The 23,247-nt window shown below is 37.4% G+C and overlaps 1 protein-coding gene across 1 annotated transcript in view; it reads right to left on the reverse strand.

Annotated features, from left to right (window-relative positions):
* POU6F2 (POU class 6 homeobox 2) overlaps window positions 1–23,247 on the reverse strand; it is a gene marked incomplete at both ends in the record, with an annotated part of 312,801 nt that overhangs the window by 79,490 nt on the left and 210,064 nt on the right. Inside the window, one exon of the mRNA XM_084282352.1 lies at window positions 18,177–18,502. Within this exon, the coding sequence (XP_084138478.1) occupies window positions 18,177–18,502 (326 nt within the window). The remainder of the gene's footprint in view (window positions 1–18,176; window positions 18,503–23,247) is intronic.

The following is a 23,247-nucleotide window of genomic DNA, read 5'->3' on the forward strand; positions in this document are numbered from 1 at the left end:
TCTGCCCATTTCCAGGAACTTCTGGCTATTTTACTATCTCAGATGCTAAATGACAGGTCAACACTGCAATGAGGAGCATGCAGAGTCCTACCAAAGCCTGACTAGTTAATGTCATTGCCATAATGAAGATGCAGTAATACGGGCTGCAGCATAGGCTGTGTAAGAATGCCTGCAATCCTTCATATTTCCTTGTGTGAGTTACTGCATTTAATGCCCTGTTGTAGTGCCTTTGCTCTTCCTTGCATTGAAGCTTCTTCACAAAATCTACCGCAGGTACATCAACACCCCTGCAATGCTAATTCAGCATTTGCAGACCAGAACAAGCTTGGACTACCATGCAATGCTGGAGGCCTTAGATTTCATAGGGAAAGAGGTTTATTATAAACATCTACAAAGAGCAAGGAGACAACTCATATTCCTAGCCATGTGTACTGTTCTTTAACACTCTTTGGACATAGTATGTATTTGTTTTGCACATAAATGCATAATTTTCTTCCATCTCACCCCCAAGAGATGGTCAGCTTTTCATTACTGTAGCAGCCCCACAAGGAACACCCTGTGTATATGTCCACCATTAGTCCCCCCCCATCTTTCTGGCCTATAATGAATCTTAACTTTTCTCAAGATCATTGCTCATCACCTCAACAAGTACCGAAGAGTAAATGAAAATAGCCATCCCCATGGAAAAAAAAAAAATCATTTAATAGCTCAAACAAAATGTCATCAGTGCTGCGATAACAAAAGGTTTAAAGTGCATTACTGTTGTTTCTCTATACACTTGAGGGATGGCTACTAGGTCAGATGGTGCAGCAATCCATGTAATCTCCTGAATGGAAAAAAATTAGGCTCAAAGTGCCAAATAGATGCCCACAACATAATATCAGGTAAAACAAACACATTTCTCCTACCCCCTCTCCCCAAATGTTAGAGAAATAGAGAGAAATTCCAGTCATTTCTCATTACTGTGAAGGTCAGCCTAGCTGGGAAAATTGTTTCTGCTTTACAATTCCCCAAACTGTAGAATGCAGTTAGAGTTCTGGACAAAAACTAATGTTGCATTCAAAGGGAAAAGAGGCTGATATGGCATTGCTGCAGTAATAAGAGAATTTTTTACTCTTTCCACTTCCCTGTGAACCTAATCAACTGTGACATGAGAAAATATACTGGGCTCACCCAGCCAGAATCTGACTGCCACCTGAAAATGTCCTCAATATTCCACTGTTTGGGATTTTACAATGATCCTTCCGACATCAATTTTGTACATGTACATCAAAATGCCATTAGAAATGCTTACAAACACCTCCTGCTCACAGGCCTGCACTCAGACTCCAATCGAAGCCAGGCTGTAAAGACTCCCTAGTGGTTGACTAACGGTTTCTTTCGATTACTCATAAGAAAGCATTTGGTTATGGAAAGGCATCTTGGGGGAACCTGGGGGATCTCAAGATCTCCCCCCTGACCTTCCTTGTAAGCGCGCTTGAATGTCATTAGGAGCTGTATATATTGACGGTACTTTAAAACCTGCCTTTAACATTTAATTAATATCTGTTGACTTACTATGCTTCCTCATTCTCCTTGAGATTCAACAAATAAACCATACTTTTTCAGGGTTACAAGTATGTGGCTGGGAGAGGGAAGGTGTACTGAAAGAAGACAACAAGAACACATGGCATATGTATACGTTACTACTCTGAGTTATATGGATGGATAAGTTCTTTCCTTCACATAAATGAACTAATGTACACATGCACCACATACATGATGCAGTTGTAAATGAATTTAGTCTTAATAAATGCTTGGCATATTTAATGCATTTCTTGGTGACAGTTTTATTATTTCTCAGTGATGAAAAGATGAATAAATCTAAGGCAACTGAACAAAATGATATTATCACCCTCTTCTTTTGTTCTAATATTTACAGGAAATATTACAAGTGTTTGACATATGAATTGAGCATTTGACTGACTTTAATAACCATGTGATCAATATGAAGTGATATTTTTACAGTCTAAGTTCAATATTTAAAGGGTTGGGGGTCACAGATCTTTATCAAGGTACTCAGGCTAAAACTTTGTTTTCAGAATTTGCAATTCCTCTTTTTGTAAAGTTTGTACTGGCCTAATATCATTAAAAGTCAAGTTCTGCTCATAAAGTCTTAATTGTATTGGAGGCAGCAGGGAAGGGGTCATTTAGATGTTTAGGGATTTATTTTAACTGTACTTTTCAGAAGCATTTCAACACTTCATTATATTAAAACTAGTTTTGGCTAATAGGAAGTCACTCAATACCTACACTAACAATTATTCCTTATTTTTAGAAGATACTGATTATTTGAAAAATAAAAGATCAGCTTCAATCATACATACATGATATAACTTAAACTAACTAATCTTTCTGTATCAGTCATATATATATATATTTTAAATTTCCATTTAAAGCAGCTTAGGATGTTATGTTCAAAGTGAAAAGCTGCCAGACACAATCCAAATACTAGCCAGCTTTCCCAGGAAAAGTAGTGCTCTTGCTCCACTACAGTGGCACCTCTTCTCAAACAACGGTTAGAATATCAGGTAACCTAGAAGTTCATCACTCCCTCTTTTCTCCAGAGAGAACAAAACCAAACCAGTCTTAGCTTACATCTGGAATATTTACAAGGAGCCACTTGTGGTCTTCTACATTTATAGAAGTTGTTCATTAAAATTTCCAGCATGCAATTCTTGAAAAGAGATGTATGTACTTAGACTTAGTAAGCCACAGGTGCATTAAGTTTCTCCACCATTAATTAGAACTGTTTCCTTTGTCAAAGTTATGCACACTAAGACAAGTAGGACAGTAAGTTCTCTTTCTGACCTGATGAAGAATCAACTATTTATATTCCAAGATGGAAAAGTAAAAGCCCTCAAACATCCATTATTCTGCCACAAGACATTTACCACCATGAGTAGACCCTGGTCAAAGTGTCAAGTCTGAATCACATGCAATGAAAGGCTTGAACCTGAGGCTAAGACATTGTTTCACAAGATGATTTCACCAGATGACATGAATCATAGAATCATGGAATGAATAGCTTTGTTTTTTCAGTTAATCTACAATCTTTGCCAGAAAACTCTTGAATTAAAAAAGAAGAAAGGAAAAAAAGAAAAAAGAAAAAAAAAAAAAGAAAAAAAAGGAAAAAGGAAAAAGGAAAAAAAAGTGTTGTCAAAGTCAACTGTTTAAAATAAGTTTACTAGGCATTTTGAAAAGGAGCAAACTGGAGAAAAATGAAGATGGTTTGACGAGTAAGTCCTAATGATTTCAAACCTCATTTCTTGTGGTAAAAATCCTTTGTCTAGCTCTGGACCATTTCACTGGCATGGCCGTCTGTATTTCATAGAGCAAACACTGGTGTGTTAGCTGTGAGAAGAAGAGGGAAGTATACCGATCTTTCTACTTTCTTAGGAGCCTCTTCCTCAGATCATCACCCTGTTGCCTTGATGTGTTGTATCACACCCTGGGAAATCTGAAAACAGCACCTTAATGTGAAGATTATATTTAATAGTGTGCAGCTGGACAATGTCAGATTCAGCTTTTCTAACACCAGATAGAATTTCTGAAGCCCATGGTGATTTCCAGGATAGAGATGTAATTTAAAATATTTTGTTACAGTTGTTTTTGCAAATATATATACATCTATTTAAGACTGAACAATTTATTGCATTATTATTTCCATAGGAACAGAAACTTTTCAAAAAGTGGTGGACATTTTGGTTATATTTAGAAACTATCTCCCTCTGTAAGCCCCCAAAGTGTTTTGGTAGTAGTGAAACACTCCAGTTTTTGGTCCTTCACTTCTCAAATTGCATAGGGTGCATGTATGTATAGTGAAGTGAAAAGGATGAAATCTGACTTCACAGTTTTATTTCATCCATGCAAAACTTTGTCAGCTACCTCTTTTTTTATGTTTTAGTTTTCCGGTTTGGATACAAATATCTGCTAAGATCATGGAACATCTTAAGCTTACTAAAAAGATTAGGCAAAAATTCGACCCATTCTCCCATGGGAAAAAATAAAAATAAAAATAAAAATAAATGCACCACATCCAGAAAAAGTTTAGCAGTTTTCAAGATCTGTTGCTCGGATGAGGGGTATGTCTTATCTGAAAATAAGGCAACTTCTTTTTGGATAGAGCAGCACCTGGTTAGCCCTCAGGCTTCCAAGTGAGGTTTTTACCAGGACTGTGATATCACTTTTTATGATTTGAAATAGAGAGTATTGTTAACTTAGAAAATCAGATCAAGACTTTCAAAAGTATACACTGAAGATGAGGCTTGCATTTCTTTACTGACTCATGAACTTAAATGATGTATATAAGTGTCAAGCATTTTAAGATTCTGTTTAAGTTGATGCTTGTCAAAGAAGATAAACCCAGAGAACCAGATGTTTGTACATTTCACTGAGTGTTTTGAGGTTTCTCTGAAGGTTTTCCACATAAATGAATGCTATGCAAGCCATGATTACCATGAAATAGGTATGCAATATCTGGTGCAAAATGGCAGTAATGATGTTTTTTCATAAGTAATGGTCTCACAAAAAAGCATATCAGATGCATATGCTGACATTTCTAACAGCTATCCTTTTTATTTATTTATTTATTTTGTGAATAATTGCTCTTTTTCTGCTGGATCCATTTCCCCTTTGACTTGCAGACCCTTCTGGTAAATATCCCAGGGATACCCTCTTTTTGTTCCAAGACATAGCATAGTTTAGTGACTCGTAAAAGTGTCTGTTTCAGCCTTTAAATAATTTACATATTAGTATGTTTTCCTCAGTAAACTGTGGTAAACTCACATCAAGAAGAAATAGGGAAACCCTTTGTGTAAGTTACACTTTAAACAGTGCTGTAGTTAGTAAACAAAAAATTAATTATCACCTGCTTGATAGGATCAGTAATCTTTGGGAGGAACAGACATCTCTGTAGAAGAAATAAATTAGGGTCTTTTGTTGAACAGGCAACCTAAAATGTATTATGATGCTTCATTCAGACATGTGAAAAATTGAAAATAAAATAAAAAACAATATCTAACAACAGACCTTTTACCTTTCCACCTCCCTTAGCCAATTGGGCTGCTCAAATGCTGACTAGCATGCAACAGCACTTCCCAGGGCAAAGCACATGTGCAGTTGCCTTCAAAAGCCTTTAATTTTTCTTTTATTTGCTTACTTAAGGTCAATTGTATTGAAACCTCCTATCAGACAGACCTGGCTCAAAGTTTGCTTCTTGATGGACCACTAACTGGCCTATGCACAAGGTTTTGTACTTTTTGTACTGTTTTCCTTTTTGTATTATTTTCAACATAATCCTTAGTACCATTACAACGATGTAAATATGAATTGCTTAGAGGAACCTGCTATAAAGTTCCTTTTATGAAGTTTCTTAATCATGACGTTCTTATGTAAATCTATGAAGTTATAATGTTGGACAGATATACCTGAATTTGTGTATGTTCAAGAGCTCAGTAACTTAAATAAACACAGAATACTGTACAAACATGGCTGGTTTGGTCTAAATTTTGGCATTCACAAATTATCATTTTCCTGTGATATAACTTACTGATAAGAGCAAGATTTGTCTAAGAAATCCGGGGGATGAAACTTGTATTTTGGTTCCTTCAAGAACTAAGTAATTTCTACAGTTTACATCTGTAGGAGTGTCTCAACCCTTCTGAAAATGAGATCAGTGCTTATTCAAGAGACTAGCATTAGACTTTTGCACAGCATTATTTAATTTTAACTTGTCTACAGACCCTTTGTCCAAAGGCTAATAGAACACAATTACACTAGGCTAGGAAAAATTTGATAATGTTGTAGGCATTCTTACATTCAAAAATCCCTATTGTCAGTTTTCCCCAATAACTCCGTCAGTGGCATGCTATTGTATCTCAGTCATAATCAAGTGAGATGAAAATTATTCTGAGAAGTAATGTATGAGGAAACAACAGGGGGTACATATCAACACAAAGGATGCAATGGCCCACAGTGCATGTACTAAAGCAAAGGTCTTTATTGCCTTACTATCACAACTGCTGAGTTTAAGCCTCTTTTCATGGATGTTGAAGGATACTTTAAATTAGCTTCAACTATTCCATGAACAGGTTTGATTAAGAGATGGTTTGTACTGTACCTCAGCATACTGAGTAGTGCCAACTCTGGGAATAGTCTAATGGAAAGAAAATGAATGGGAATGAGGACACACTTGAGTACGTCATTTCTAACATTTTCTCATTCTCCAGAACTCTTGTAGACAAATATATCAATTTCTGAACAAGAATTAGGCTAATAAGACATAATACAAAAGTATACCATGAGCACATTTAGCCAGGGCAATGTTTTTGCACCAACTTAAAAGCACAGTCTCCAAGATACAAAGCTTTAACTAAATCATTTCTCTACTATGAAATGATGGTTACATTGGTATAATTTCTGCAAATACATAAGCCTTCCATAAATACTTTACTATGCATTTGTATCATGGCACAGATTTAAATTCGAAAAACTTTCATCTCTTTTTAAAATATTAATGTGATTTTTTTTTTCAAAAAATGAGTAAAGCCATAAAAAAATATTAAAATTCTGACCCTCTAGCCCCAGAAGTTGATTTACACTTACTGTTAAGTATGTTAGCAACTCTCAATTTTTTTCCCATTGCTTACATATTACTGACATTGCTACAGGTTAAGACAGAGTTATAAAGCTGTTTCTGTTACTAGTGAGTGCTTGCTTTTCAACGTTTTAAAGTGAAAATGTGAACAAACCTTTGAAAAGTGACTGAATATTTCAATGCCAATATATTTTGCATGTAAAATATAAAAATCTTCGTGTTGCATTTGAAATCTGATAAATATTTATTATCAATGCTGTTTGCTTTTAATCTGTGCAGGATATCACTCCTCCAGCTTTTTAGTACTTAAACAAAAATGGCATTTACATTACAATATTGCTTGCCAACAATCTCATTTTCTGGTTTAGTCAGCAGCCTTCATGCTTGATTAGTCTTTAATTATACAAATACCTACATATTAAAAAAGTTTTCTTTTTTCCATACTTTGAGCATGTAATTATTTTCTCTTGCATGCAATAACCTTTAATTTTAGGATTAAGCAACTGATTCTCTTTAGTATGGATGGATTTTTTCAAGTGTTAAAGCAAATTTGGTTATTGTATTATGAGTAGGAAAATTAACTTTAGGAAAACCTTTCATTAGTGTATTTGACAGCACACTGAGCAGCTGACAGAAACTTCAAAATATTCAATATACTTGAAAACAAAATGGATACCAGATCTGTGTCCTCTGAAATCAACAGCAATGCTACTCTGAATTAGAGTGAGTGACTAGAGCTATACAGTTACTCTTTTCAATACTCCTTGCTTTTGTAGTTTTAGTGTTACAGCAGCACCTAGAAGCCCATTTGAAGATCAAGGTCTCATTGCATTTTACCAAAAAATGTAAAAGTTAGCAGTATAAACAGATCAAGCAACAGTGGGAGAATCGACAAAAGAACAGAAAGATTAAGTGACATGCGAGTGATACAGCTGGAACTGCAGTCTGGCATTCTTGACTCCAACAACCCACTTATGAGAGCATGGTACTTCCTGATGTAAACTATTTTTCAAAAGTGAATTCAATAAGCGGAGGCATAACTTGATAACGAGATTAAAGCTAAATATGCAGATTGTATAGGGCAGTGAAGAACTCCCTCCATCTCTTCCCCTTCCCTCTCCTTTCTTCCCTGCAGTTTTCACTCATGAGAGCATGGACTGCCAAGTTTGGGTCTGTAGGACTGACATATGTTATCTCTATACCTGCTTGTACATTTGAAGTACCAGTGATTTCCCCCTAGACATACTCTTTGAATGCCTATGGGGAAAACATCAAGGATTTTTAGAATGGTTTGGTTTTCTCAAGTTTTATTTTTATATTTGTTTTACATGAACTGAAAATTCTGTCAGACATACATTTTGATTGCATTGGGAATGTGTTTCATAGTCAGAAGACAGTTAAAAAAAAAAAAAAAAAGGAAACTGTAATTCTAAGAGCTGGGGGGCTGGGGAGAGGGGGGCAGGGGGAAGCGGGAGAAGAAGAGAAACCTTCCTAATAGCATATTGAGCTCTATCCTGTCTCATTTGTGAGCTATATGAAACCTCCTGCAAACTTCCCTAGTAGTAGGACTATGTCTCATTATATAAAGTGGAAAGTTGAAGAGGTAGGATGGAAATGTACACAGCATCTTATACCAGAATGGTGATCAGTGATACAAATTCAGCCCTTCACAATATCAGCACTTCTGTTTTTTGGTATCTCTCCCAGTGGAAAAGGTCAGTAGGAATAAAGGCACTGTGGGTAACAAAGATACTGTTTTTCTATACTCTCCTCCTCCCAACATTTTCCTTTTCCTCCTAAAAAATCAGGCCATGTCCCTGGGGAATCGTATGCTAATGGAATCCGTGCTTTCAGGTGAGTCCTGGGAGCAAGACTGCATTCTCTTTAGTTGTTCCTTCCTGGACCTCGATCTCAGTACAGCCCTATTCCTCATCAGCTGCCCTCCCATGGAACACGGAGTTCCCAGCATGGGTGTTTCAGCTGGCACTCTGTGAGGTGTTCCCATGCCCCTGGAGAAATGGCAAAAGAGGATCGATCCTTTACCTCCTCCTACCCACTTCCAGTTGGAGCCATCAGGAGAGTATTGGAGCCACATAAGGAGAGCATTGCCCGAGTTGGGAGGGAAGCACTCCAGTTGGATGTGGCTATCCAGAAGGTTGCAAATGGGATAATAATGTTACTATAGCGAAACTTATGAGATTCATCAGAATCATCTTCTGATATCAATTTAGTGGTCACTGCTAATACAGATTACTGTTCTGTAGCATAGATTGTGATGTCACCAGATCCATACTAAAAAGCTTTTCTTTATAACATCTTTATTTTTGCTAAAAGTCTAGGATCCTCCCAGGTCTGACTGCCTTCCTGATGTCATTTACTAGCAGATAAGTATTTCTTAACAGGTATACAAAGATATTGCAACAGTGACTGCTGCTTTATCTTTATTTTATGAATCTCAGCTCCTTTCAGAACCAAAATGAACCGTCATCATTCTTTTATTAAAACAATAATCCTAGCAATTTGTAATTTGCTCTTTTTGCACATCAGTTCTTCTCTTTTGGAAACTCTGGTTTGCCTTCCAAACTCTTCCAGAAACATAACCTAGCTCTGTTCTCTAATTAGAGTCCTCATGGGATATTTGATCATTTTTAAGCTATCAAAAATAAGTCAAGCTCCTGTCCTGAAGGAAATTGTCTAATACAAGGTATAGTTTCTGATGAAAACAATAAGCTGAAATATTGAAGTGTTTCAGCAAACAAAAATTTACATTTGAAAATGATGATCAATATTAGAAAATTTCGAATCATCATGTGGATTAAAGAGTTTTCAATTTCTTTTGTAAAATCACTATTTTTTAACCAACTCAATGTAATAAACTGTTTACATACAGTTTAAAGTATTTTTAAACAAAAACTATCCCTAGCTTATTTCCTAGCTCAACAAAAGAAAATTAAAATAATTACTTTTTTTTTTTGGGGGGGGGGGGGGGATAGGGGGGGCTGTAGTAAAATTTAGTGAATTACATCATTCTTGGAAAGGAAAACACCACTTAGAAAATTCCTGATTAGTTCAAATTACTACAGTATCAAAATAAAAACTGGGTATGTTTGTAGGTAAGACAAAAATCTTTCTGAGACTCACAGTCAACAGTGCTCATCTAGTCTCTTGTTCTCTTTCCTTTACTTCATTTCCTTTTTCAGCTGGTGGCAAATATCTTCATTTCTTGAAGTTGTCCTGGATCAGCAGCAAAAAATACAGTGGTGCTTGTACAAGACAGGTTGTCCTAAGAATCTTTCAAATTTTGCTCGTAGAAAGAATATTAGAAATCTCACAATAGATTTCTTTTCCATATTAAAATTTTATAGTGGTGTCCCTTAAGACCCACAACCTATCTCCTAATATGGATTCAACCAGCAATTTATAAATTAAAACACAATAATAATTTTATAGTAGAATGTAGTATATTACAAGCACATCATTGAAAAATAAATTTTAGGATCATCACATACACAAGATATTAAGTCTGACTGTTGATTTCCTACCTGCTGGGACATGCCTTCTCATGTGCTGTTATATACCTGTTTGCTTAAGTTGTCCTGATTTTCTCATATCTTAACCCACTAGGAACTCACAAATGCCCATTTGCTGCCTTGTGCCTGAGGTGGTAACCTCTGACCTTTTAATTTTCCAGTTTCCACATAATTAATTGCTAGTTACTTCAAACAAAAGTAGAAGGTTGGTAGAGAAAGAGGAAAAATGAAACAAGAAGGATTTGGGAAGCTCATGTTTCTAGCACGACCCCTTGGATAAAAGGATGCTTTTTTTTCCTTTTGCCTAATTTGTTTCTAGTTGCAGCACTAAGGTCAGAATAAGCCAAGAGAATGAATGGAATAAACGTCCTGATGGGCTGCCCGAAGCTGCCTGGTGTTATGGATCAGCGTAAAACCAGCTCTCTTTCCTGTGCCTAGGCCGATGTAACTCACTGGAGTGGCAAATTACATCAGACCTACAGCTGTAACCCGACATTATGATTAATTTGATCAGTAATTTCTCCTGTTTTTCATTTTAATCGGTGTGACTATTCTGCTGTGGCAGGTCTTTCAGATCTAATTAAGATAAATTTCAGAGTAAAAGACTTGGCAGAATTTTTGAGTCAAATCCGAGCGTCAAGTGTGAAGACCTGCAGCACCAGTCAATCAATTTCCAGTAAAGACGGCAGGCTGTAACTCAGCAATCAACCCATTAACACTTAAGCAAATTTCATAATCTCCAGGCCTGTGCTTAGTCACTCTCTCAAAACATTCTGGCTACCAATAAAAAAGAGGAAGTTTTATCATGTTTTTTAAACACTTGCCCTAAACTGCATGTGCTAAAAGCACCAACAGAATCCACAAGTGGACACTGATAGACCTCTGCAATAGTGCTGTAAAAAGGCTTAATTTTAAACTTTAAAACACAGCCTAGAGTGTTTTTTTGTTTTGTTTTGTTTTGTTTGTTTTGTTTTGTTTTGTTTTGTTTTGTTTTTTAGGTAGCACCTGGAAACTGAGCAACTTCTTTTAAGCACTTACTCGTACAAGGAGCTTTGAATGATATAACATATCAGGGCCATACCACTTCCTGAATATAGCTCCTCATTCAGATTCAACAATCCCATCAGGTGCTCTGTGTTCACTTGGTCCACTTGCTTCCAAATAGAAGAAATTTCTCACAGAACTAGAAACCTATAATTACTTGCAAGTTATGTATATACACACACACACACACACATATATATATTACGAAGAAGTGAGGGGTATGAGGAACCAAGGGAAAATAAAGCCATGTTTTGAGATATTCTCTCCTTATCTGTAAATTTTTGGAAATAGGAATGAAAAGAGAAATTAAGAAAAATGACTTCTATCAAACCTGATCTACTGGCTTCAAAAGAGAATCTGAGGGGCTGTGTCATTTTATTATTTTTTTTGTCCCTAAGGCACCCAAGGGTCCTCCTCTCTGGTTAGAGAGGCTTTGGGATCAGGAGACCTTATGGGAATACAGATCCCTTCCCAAATTTTTCCTGGGAGGATATTATTTATTTATTTCCCCGTTTATTAAATACTTCAGTTGCTTTAGGGAGTTTATTAAATGCTCCTATTTCAGAAGCCAGAGCTTGCTGGGCAAACAGCTCTGTTTTCCTCTCCATCAGAGAATTCTCTAGCAAAAGGTTTCCTATATTAGCCTCAGCTTCTGCCCCTTGGGTGCTAATAATGCCGGTTGTTTTGCTCAAAGATTAATTTCCTTTGCTTTAAATGTGAATCAGACACTGGTACTCCTTGTGCTTCTGAAAATAGCAACACCTGCAGAGTATGTTTGGATGGACCAGGCAGCTAGCACTCCAACTGAGAGAAGGTTTCCTCAGGGAATGTAGAGACTTGCTTATAAAGTTTCTTTGAGAGCCCTTAAACATCTCCTTGCTCTTTTTAACTGCAGTATTCAACAGTCTTACAGAGCAAAGACCCAAATAAGCAGTGAGCTTCTACAAGAAGGAAGACATCTGAGGAAAAGACTTGAAACCCTACTCAATCCTGTGGATGAATGTGGTCTTACACAAAACTGAAATCAGCCTTTCTGTGGAAATGACGTCTTTCAGGTAGACATGAGTAGCAGTAGCTCTCAAACAAGCTAGATCTGTCAAGAAACCAGCTTGCAAGTTTCTGCACTGTGCACTGGAGCCAGTGAGCCAGGTGCAGTGCAGGGACAGCCAAGTATTCAGCTAGGACAAACTGCCACGTTGCCATCATGGTGTGGACAACTGGTAGTAGACCCAGGAGGAATGAAAAGGATCATGGAAGCACTCAGAAAAGGTTAAAAGAGGAAAGGATGTCCTGGGTACACCAAAACTCAAAGCCAAATTATTTTCTCAAGCAAGGTTCAAAGTTGTATAGAGGAACGTCTGCATGGTTCAAAGATCTATTGCAGGAGCAGTGGCAAAAGGAAAAGCATAAAACAAAAGGAGGAGACCTGAATCACAACAGCATTTGGGACAGGTTATATGCCTGTGTGTATGGTGGGACATCTGTATGACCATGACTCTCTAGCAAGTAGAAATTTTTGAATAGTATTTGCTTCTTCCACTCATGAAATCACCTATACCAACCCCAAAAAATAATTAAAATGGAAGAATACTCAGAAATCTGAAACTGTCAGTAGAACAAGATGTTTAAATCTTTCTGGACCTGTTTGCAGGAGCAGGGGATGAAATATACAAAATATTCTGAAGAGTTCATCAAGCTCAATTTAATTGAGCTGATTGCAAGGGAGGTTACATATTATTTAGAGCTGAGACCTCGGTCTTGCTAGTACCTCCTGGAAACTTACTTAGGATCAGCACTTCAACAGACTTAACTATATACAGGTCATGGGCATGAAGCTTCCTGAATAAATATGTGCTTTATGAGTCTGTATCACCTGTTGCCTTTTGATGTGCAATATTTGACTACCTAATGACACCAAAAATTGGGAAACCTTGGAAAGTGGGTACAAACCACTGCATTTGCTCAACATTTATGAAATATTTCATTGCCAAACTGACTCAGAAGTAACTTGGGAACAGATTCTGACAATCCCATGTTGCATAGTATTGCACAGCAGGAAAGCTAGATAATATTATCAAAACAAAACAAACAAAAAAACTCAGTGGGTGACTGGTGTCATAATCTTATAATCTTGATCAAGTTTTCTTGATCCTAGGAGTCAATGAGCTTGCAAAATACAATAGGTCTCTGATGTGAACGCAGACATACATGGCCTCTGACTGTACTCCTTGCAAACTTATCCCAGCTTTCTTCCTCAGACAGAGACCTCATTGTTTCTTCTGTTTCTTAAATATATGCAAATTTGTCAAAGTGTCAGTATACACTGAGATTTTTTAAAGTAGATTTTTCTTTAATGAGAAGCTAACCGGTGAATGAGGTTCAGGGGAAAGAGAAGGGGCTTTTTTTTTTTTTTTTTTTTTTTGATTGTTGGAGCCTCGGGCATCTGTGTACACATTCTCCCTCATTTACAGCTGAGTATTGCAGCCTTTCTGCTTTTCTTTTCTCCTTTGTTATAAAAGTGTTGAGGTGCCAAATACATTATTTAAGATTAGTATGAAAATTTAATCTGAAGGAGGTTCTGTTTTTGCTATCCTACTTTGCTATTACTTGCAAGATTTTCTCGGTTGTTGCCATCTCCCCCATTTCCCTTCTTCCCTCCTTTTATTATTATTTTTTCTCACTCATCATCTTCCATCAGCTCCAGTTATTGTAGGTAGGCTTCTATGACAAAAAGGTACTTTAGGAAAGAGTTCTGAAAATGGTCAGAATAATTTTACAGTGGGGCAATCCCTGGGGGATTTCCTGTTTGTCTGTTCCTATTCACACGCGAACAGAGCAGTAGAAAACATCGGGAATTTCTCTATTCCTAAAGTGTGACTCTTCTTTTGTAGATATGGCTGTAGGTAGGTTCATCTTATCCATACTGCTAAAACATACAGTGAGTGTCAGCACTAGAAGCTAACCTCCCATTTGGAGCCAGTTAAATATATGTTGCTGATACAAAGCACCTTATTCTGGCAGTCAAGCAGAATAATTGGCTACTTAGTACTTGGCTCATCTAATTTTATACAGTGTATAATCAAGATCTTATGGCTCCAGAAATTTAATTGAATGGAAACTCTGTAGAGTGCTAACTATGCTTTGAAGTTGCAACATGCTGGCAATTCAAGAACCTATATAATTTCCCCTGTAATAATATTAAAAATGCACAGGAGAGGCGTATTTGGAAAAGTATATGTTCCCAGAAGTATAGTCCACAGTTTACAACATGAGCTAGGCTGTCTCTCACCTCTGGATTGCTTTGTTTCAATCAATTAGAACAATGAAAGTAAAAGTAAGACTACAGCTACCTACATGAGGAATTTCACCATTTTAAAATGAAGGGAAGAGGGTCTTCCATCATCTACCTGACCCAGAACCTGCTGAAATGCATTTCTGCTTTGGAAAATTCTCCTCTCTTTGGTGTCTTTTGCAAACCAGTGATGAACCTGGTTCTACAGTGTTTTCCCTTTACTAGTATAAATTTGGAGCATCATCCCTAATGTTATCACAAGAATCCAGTCCCTGGAACCTAAAGTAAGGTTTTTCATCTTTGTATGCCATCATTAAAAGCCTTCCTAAAAAAAATAATATGTTTTTTAACTACAATCTAACCCACTGAAATGAGTGAAAAATATTGACAAAATTGGAGCAGAGTATTGCAGAACAATCTGACAAGAATCGTTCTGAGAGTTTCAGCTGGTGTACAGTGCATCAGCATTATTAATTTCTGATCATCTAGCAAAAGCACCTTGCTCAGGTACACCTAAGCAAGTCACTTTCATTTAATTTTCTTTCTGAAGGACACGACAGCATCTGTACATTTTGAGATGTAATTGCTGTTATCCTTCAGAGTTTTTTGAAACAAACACAATCATCCTCCTGAATTACTGACTTTCCATGACAATTTTTTGAGGTTGCATTGTTCTAAACTAATATCTTTCAGACATATCCTGAATAATGTAAAAGGATAAAGCCCACATGAAAAAATCAAGAATTCAGAAATGAAATTTAAGCTGTCAAACTTTAACTTAGTTGATCTTTATTCCCTTAATATTCTGCAAACAAAACCCATTTCATTCTAGTTCATAAAGATCATTACCTTTGAGGCCATAGTATCTCTGAATTTAGTTCTAGGTTGATTTTTAAGTTAAAACATCAGACATTTAAACAAGAAAAGCACATTCTAAGCAGCTATTATGGACTGGACATAGAAACTGTTGCCAAATGTGGACTCTCTCCTTTTTTATTTTGTTTATGCTTGTATGGTAGAAAACAATTTTAGATCCAGTCCTGAAGCTAAACATATGGAGTTAAAGCAGCTTTTCTCTGCAGGATTTAGAATGGAAAGTCAAACTTCATGGAGGAGAGTTTAGCGTTGCTCTGCTTTAGAAAATACATGACCATGTCCTTCAACCATATATAAAGTACAACAGCAGCTCCTCTGGAGATATTTCTGACTATCATTTGTTTGCATATTAGAGTTAAACTATTTGCATATTACAGTTTAACTATTTTCAGTTATATGACAGAGGATGTTTCAAGTTCTTAAGTCCTATTAAATGCAGTATCTTAGGTAAACCTGAGAAGCATTACACTTGCTGTAGAAATGGCTAAAAGGCCAAATCAATGGCCATACATGCATAATTAAGGCTAGTCCTGAAGCATTGTGCTGAATCTAGGCTTCTCTTCTGGATGTCAGCACATAGCACGTTTGTATCTGTGGGTATACCGTTGGGTATTCGTGGCTACTTAGATGGTGATGATCTTTGAGAGGTAAGAATGTAAAAAATTCCCACTCCTCAGTTTATTACTAACTCTTTAATGCTGAGCCAGAGCTGACAGCTAATGAGTTATAATTCCTTGGCTGTTGTTCTGAAAGTGCCCTGGTCATGCAGCTGGCTTAGCAGTACTGGCCAAACTCAGACCAGTGGGAGTGCCAGACCTCTCACTTTGGTATTTTTCATTAGTTCTAATCCCAGTTCCTAAAAGGTATGGGGGATAGTATTTGAACTAAAATGATGTCAGAGTACTTGAATCCCATCTTCCACTACTGTCTGGCCTGCCTTATTCAGACTGCCCTCATAAGGGTAGTTATAAAGATATGAATGCTAAAGGGAGTGCTGTGCCAAGGTGTCTCCATAAACACATTGACATTGGCACCTGCTATGCAAGGAATTGTTCGTTTTACATGCTTTTACTGTACTTCCTGGAGTGAGACGTGACTCCACAAAGCTAACAGTAGGAACTGCTTGGCCAGTACCTGTAGGTCACACATGAGACTGAAAGTACTCGAAATCAGAGGAGATTTAGATTGGGATTGGAGGGTATATGAGAGCTATGATTTAGATTCAGTGTTAGTACAACCCTCTTGAGGTATGTTATCTAACTTCATCCTCTTTCCTTCATACTCTAATGTTAATTTATGTGTGCATTTGCTCTGCTTAGAAAACTGAATGCACAACAATTTTCAAAGTAAAAACATTTTGCAGGCAGTTTTAGCAACATATAGACTGTATGCTTAGTGTACATACACTAATGCTGTACTGAAACAATAACATGTAACAGAAGCTCCTCTGGAACTATTCCTGTCTCTTTATGTCAATAATTTGCATACTAATGGGTCCCGAAGCACTCACTAGCATGACAGACTGGTCATTAAGGGGTGGAAAAGTAGTCTAAGACAATGCACAGCAGAAGCTCTAGAAACTTTCTACACAACTGTAAGAAAAAGCTAAGGAAACAAGGACACATTTCTTGTGGACTTTTAAGTCTATTATCTAAACCATTAAAAAATCAGATCTGATGCAATTTAGTTGCAACTCCTCAGGTTAATGCAGGTTTAACTGGTCATATGGCAAACACAGCTTCTTGTAAACCAATTCTCTTAATTGCATCAAAAAAGGATTTTTTAATTATTAAGCTAATGCAGTTTAATTTCTGAAGCAAATGGCTGAAGCCATGAGAGTGGATAAAACCTTTAAAATGGGGTCTCAAAATTTAGAGAATAAAGTGAACACACACTTGCTTTTTGTCAACATTTCTAGCTGGTTTCTAAATGCAGTTCCACTGCCCATCTTGAGAGAGTATTCACTTCACAGATTACCCTGGTGTTTATTCAGAACCACCCTTGCTGGTATAGGCAAAGCTGCTCTTGCAGGACATGAATACTACGCGAGACATTGTGACAATACTACGTGAGACTATGTAAGAACACACAAGTGTAAAAAAATAGGATCATTGTATTAGAGATATCTTATTTCTTCCCAGGAATTCCAAGATGGGAAGAGTCTAGCATCAACATGGGTGCCATAGCTGTTGATGTGGTCTGTTAGAAAACACCTATATTGGTGGAGCAAGCACCAAGGACTGATTCTTTGGCATTCTGAACGTTGGAGCCTATACCACACTTCTTAATAGAAGTATTTGATCCTTAACAGGACAAATTTTTGGGCTGTGGTTTCAAATGGAAGGGTAACCCATCCATCCTGTGCACACACATACTAGCCAAAGCTCTATTTCTTTTACAGGCAGTCAGATCATCTGCTGATGAGTAGCTAACTTTGCTGCCCTCATAAGTTATCATAAAGGCTCACTACTGGGAAAATACCATTTGTGAAGGTTGCATGCTGAATCCATTGAAAAAAATAGATAGTTTTATATGGATTTTACAATATGGGCTTTAAGAGCAAAAGATGATTATTATTCAGAAAGAAACAAGCTAGGACCATCATTTGTTATGCTTTTCTGACTTATCAGGCCTTTTGGCTTGTTTTAAGCAGCTTGCCTGTAAGGATTAACTACTATGAGGTGGAATTTCTCAGCTTGTATGGTCAGAAGGTGTAACAGTCATTTGATTTCCCCTTGCAGTAGCAGTATGCACTTTCTGTTATTAAATCATTAGAGATTTGTACATAGTGCCTTACCTGCAATGGATTTGTTGAAGTAAGAGGAGATGGAAGGCCATGCCCTGGTGACTGGCTGGGTTTCTGAGGGGAGCTGGAGGACTGTGGGACTGGAGGCTGTTGGCTCTGGCTCTGGGACTGCGTTTGGTTCTGCTGTGGTGGTGCTGATGGCTGTGGCTGTGGCTGCTGGGTCTGCTGTGGTGGCTGTGGAGTCTGTGCCTGCTGAGTTTGCTGCTGCTGCTGGCTTTGCTGCTGCTGCTGCCCTTGCTGCTGCTGTTGTTGCTGTTGATGCTGGAGCTGCTGAAGATGCTGAAGCTGTTGAAGCTGGGAGTTCAGGGATGAGGTAGCTGCGAATTGAAGAGAGGGAAGGGAGTTATGTAGGTTTCAGCAATACCTACTGTTTTAAAGATATCCTGAACTGAATTATGGTTCTCTTATATTGTGGGGCACATGGCCCACTGAGGTCAGCTGCCCTCAGACTACAGGTTGTGGCAGCATATAGTGAACATGTTCCCAGCCTTTGGTTCTGGAATAAGGGATGGACTTCACTGGAGGCAGTAAGACCAAACCTTCTGAAGGGCTAAAGCTCTGCCCACTGGACAGGCATCAGAGCTGAGTGGCAGTCTTTGCTCAGACAAGCTTACTAGTGAAGCCAACGGGAATTTTCCTTGCCTGAAGAAGAGGCCGGGGATGTCACTGTATGCATCATAGCAAGAACTCATAACATGAACTGGTGCTGTTATATAGAGCAGGATAAAACCATAGTTTTAAATAAAGGATGCTCTGAAAAGAGCTTTGTCACATCTATATACAGCAGGTGTTAAGGAATAAAATGTTCAACAATCTTTTTTTTTTTTCTTTTTTTTTTTTTTTTTTTTTGGTGAAATGCATAGGTAGAAAAAATACCCAAAAAATGCATGTCTCTGAAATTAGAGCTGCTCCTTATCATTCACATCTAAAAGCTATAAAGTTCCCCTTGTGAAATAGGGTAGGTATTCTGTGCACTTGTACTGTTTCCTTACTCCTGATAGCAAAAGTATGTCGTGCTGTGCTACTATATGCTCCAAATGTGAGCTTAGAAACCGGTGGCTTGCATCAATCTGCTGGCACAAAGGTGCAAACTTTATCTCTCAAATTGACTAAGGCATCGATTAAACTCAGGAAGGCAAGAAGTTTGCCACAGGGATGTCACTAAGGAACAGCAGCCAGAACATCACAGGAACCTGATGCTTCCTGGGGTTGCCCCTTAAATAAGTCATTCCGGTTTCTGGCCTTACTCACTTTAATTGATATTTTCGGGGTTGTGTTAGATGGCTATCGGATCCCAAGAGAAACAGCTTATAAAGTCAATGCACTACTTTGCCCTCTGTACTGTGTTTCCAACAACATTCCATATTCTAATTTCCATCATCAGAAGTCACAGTAAACTGGGCACGAATCAAATTTGTTACTTCTAAAATAAGACTCAGATTTCACTGCCAAAACCATTGTTCACCACTCTATTTGTAGATTGGCAGATAAAGTCAAGTTATCCCCACTTTCTTTTTGTGCTGACATCCCTGTTTCAGCTTTCCAGATGTCTATGCCCCGGGGATGAACCTGAGGTCTTGCTATGACTTATGAAATCAATGAGCCATAAACTGGAATAAGAAAAAAGACAACAAAAAGGGGAAAGAATAGGCAGAATGGGTAAGCCAGAAAAGGCTGTACAAAGGAAGAATAAAAGGATTGGCAGGAAGAGCTGTTGGTCACTCATTCCTATATTCACAGCTAATGTAAATTTTCTTTCACCAAAGGAAGAAATCAAACTAGAAATACATCTTTTTAAGAATTATTGTCATGTGTGACTTCAACAAAGAACCTAAATAAAGTAAAGAAGGAGGAATGGTAACACCGATATATTTCTATTAGTAAAATCGCTTGTGGCAGCTTGGCATTTCAACATAAAACAGAGTGACCATCAGATTAAAAACTCACATGGTATCCCATGCAAAAGAAATTAGCCTGGAGAAGTAAGCGTACACTTCCATCAGTTCCACCATCAGAACCTAAATGCCCCAAAGTCAAGACGGTAGCAAGTGAAAATACAATCTGAGGCACTGAGAACAAAGAATGGAAAAGGTGTGTATACAAGAAAGTAACTGGACAGACAAATATTAATAACACCATGAAGCACCTTAGATGACAAAGAATGCTATTCATCAATTCCATCTGTAGGTATGCATACAGACGTGGAAAGACCTTTTCAATTACCATAAGGAAGAACCTAATCTGGACCAGCTCTTTACCTTGTGCAGGCCATTTCCTCACCTGTGATAGTCTACCAGTCTGGATAAACCATTGATAACTGGAACCAAGAATTCAAATACAACATGCCCCTACTGATTCCATAGATTTTAATATAGAATGATCTTATAAATTTATGGTATACAAAAATATCTTTTGACATATATGGCTAAAGGTAAAATCATCACTGCCTTCTTAAAATGGTGGCATGTGAGGAAGGCATAAGCAGAATTGTAAGGAAGCCCAAAATGTAGAAGAAATGAAGATTCTTGACAAACTAAAACAAATGAAGAGGTGGTTACAATACATTGTAATAAGTTTATTCTTTCATGTCTTTGCATATAGATCAAAGGAATCAGAAAACTAGTATTTAATAAATAGAAGTATCAGTGTTCCCCACATAGCATAAAATTTATTTCAGGATGCTTCCATTGAAATATTGTTAAATGCATATATTAGTAGCCTTGCAGGTGAAAAAGTTGCAGCGTCTAAAGCATGGATACAAATACACAGAAATAATAATGGTCTGTTTGTCTGATATAGGAAAAAACACTTAGTGAAATGCAGTTTTAATAAATGTATGAATCTTTTTAAGAAAGAACGATATTGTTGTGAAGTGTTGGGATTTGTTTGACAGAATAGTTATCCTAACAGTAGGCCTTGGTTTCATTAACGAGTCATACTTTGGTCAACTGTTGAACTACTGTCTTAAAAATTAAATCTTTATTAAATTGCCATTCTCCACAAGGCCAATACTCTGTTTAATGGACATTTTGATCTGCGCATTTTTTCTTCTGCCAATCCCTATAACTAGGAATAGAATCCAGAGTGAACAAAATGAGAAAAAACAAACAAATAAACAAAAACAAAACAAAACAAACAAACAAAAAAATCAACATTATTTTTTAGCCTAAAACTTTGCAGGTTCAGGTCTTACTGAGCTGCTACATCCTACTGTCAAATGGCCATTGCCAGAATGCTTTTGTGCATTGACAATGTGAGCAGGTGCAATCACTCACCCATGTTGACTTGTCCAATGAATGGAGAGGGTCAGAAGTTGACTTTTAAAATGTCAGGGTTTTAAAGTATGTGGGTCTGCCCGGCACTCTCAGATGATGACTCCATATGGAGAATTTTTTCATTCTAAATCTAGGAGCAGAAAAGCTTTGGATTCGGTGCTGCTGAATACTTGAATGTTGGCCAATGCAGGAATATCAATATCTCTACCACATACTTTTGTATTGGAAGCACACTCATTTGTGGGAGGGGGTCCCTTAGGGAAAATTTTCTTGATGGAGAAAAGTTACTTCAGGGAGGTTTCCAAGTCCATTGCCAGTAACTGCATAAAATTATTCAAATAAATTCTTGTCATTTCATACAATTCCTTTAAAAATCCTTTTTGAAGCCTAGTATCATGCCGAACTATAAATTGCATTGAAGTGGCTTAGTGAGGCATGATTATTTAACATGCTGTTGCTAAACAAACAAATAGGAAAATGGAAGAAGGACTGTTAGATCAGATAAGGCTTTCACAAAGCCATACAGTAAGTGTACTGCAAGGGTAGATTTAGGGCTCTGGATCCTGCCTGCAGTCCAGTGTTCATGCTGCCTGATTGCACTGCCTCTCACAATGTATGTACTATCCACAGCAGGGGTTGTGTCATATTATTGTTTGTAATCAAATCCAATCCAACTCCCAGAGCTTGCTTGCATACCTCATCCATTATAAATCGTATACCTGTCTAGCATTTGTCACTTTCTGCAGAGCTTGGAGTCTGATGGAATTTCAGGTGGTACAACAGTGCTATGTCTGCATGTATAAAAGATAACATGCACTGCCTACCTACCTCGCAGAAATCTTTTTATGACTTACTGGCTAACAGCTGGGTAAAACTTTGACATGTTTAAGTGAGAAGTGCCTACTTTCTCTCAGAATTTCACTCAAGAATAAAAAAAAAAATGCAAAAAGTACTTTCTATGGTTAAAAAAGACAACATGAAGTACATTACATTAAAAGCAAGAGTATTAACTAAAAATGCATATGAAGTACAAAAAAAACCTGTGACAACAATTCACAAAAGCTGTGTGATATTTTAACTTTCATTAACAAAAAGACATGTTAAGTATATACCAGATATGCAAGACGTTGCTAAGAGAAACTTCTTCCTATGAGAAAACAAAGCCATAGGGGGTTTCCAAACTTAAGTTTTAACTGCAATTTCTTGGTTGTTGCAGTGCCATGGCAGATTTTCCAAAGGGCTCACCCCATGCTGTATGATCTTACTTTAAGCAGATTATGCTTAGCCATGGTATCAAAGCATTTACATTACAGTAAGAGATACCGAGCTAAGTGGTGCAAATGGATGGTCAAGAGGTAGCAAAGCCAAACTTTCTCATCTCCCAGGTCACCTACTTCTACACTTGTCACAGACCCTGAACTACTTTAGTGGCTTAGAGAACGTTATGGTCTAAAGAACACACTCCTTCCTGAGTACCTTTTGGGAGTGCCATAGGCAGAATGCTGCTATGCATTTGAAACATTTACACAAAATATGTCTTTGTGTTTTACTTATACCTTCTGTTTTCTGTTTGTAAGACCTACACAGGCAACTGAAATGAAACTAAAATGCCCTTCTGTCAAGTAGAGTGGTGCAATTGGAAAAATGCACCTCTGATGCAACCATACAGTAAGCAGCAGTGTCACTTTGTGAAACTTTCTGATCCATGACAGGGAGAATGACTGAATCATTTGCTTAGCAGGAAAAATGAAAAGGCTCTGCCTTCAAGTCCCAATCCTGGCTATATT

This window comes from Netta rufina (assembly GCF_964035555.1).
Source record: "Netta rufina genome assembly, chromosome: 2".
Taxonomy (NCBI): domain Eukaryota; kingdom Metazoa; phylum Chordata; class Aves; order Anseriformes; family Anatidae; genus Netta; species Netta rufina.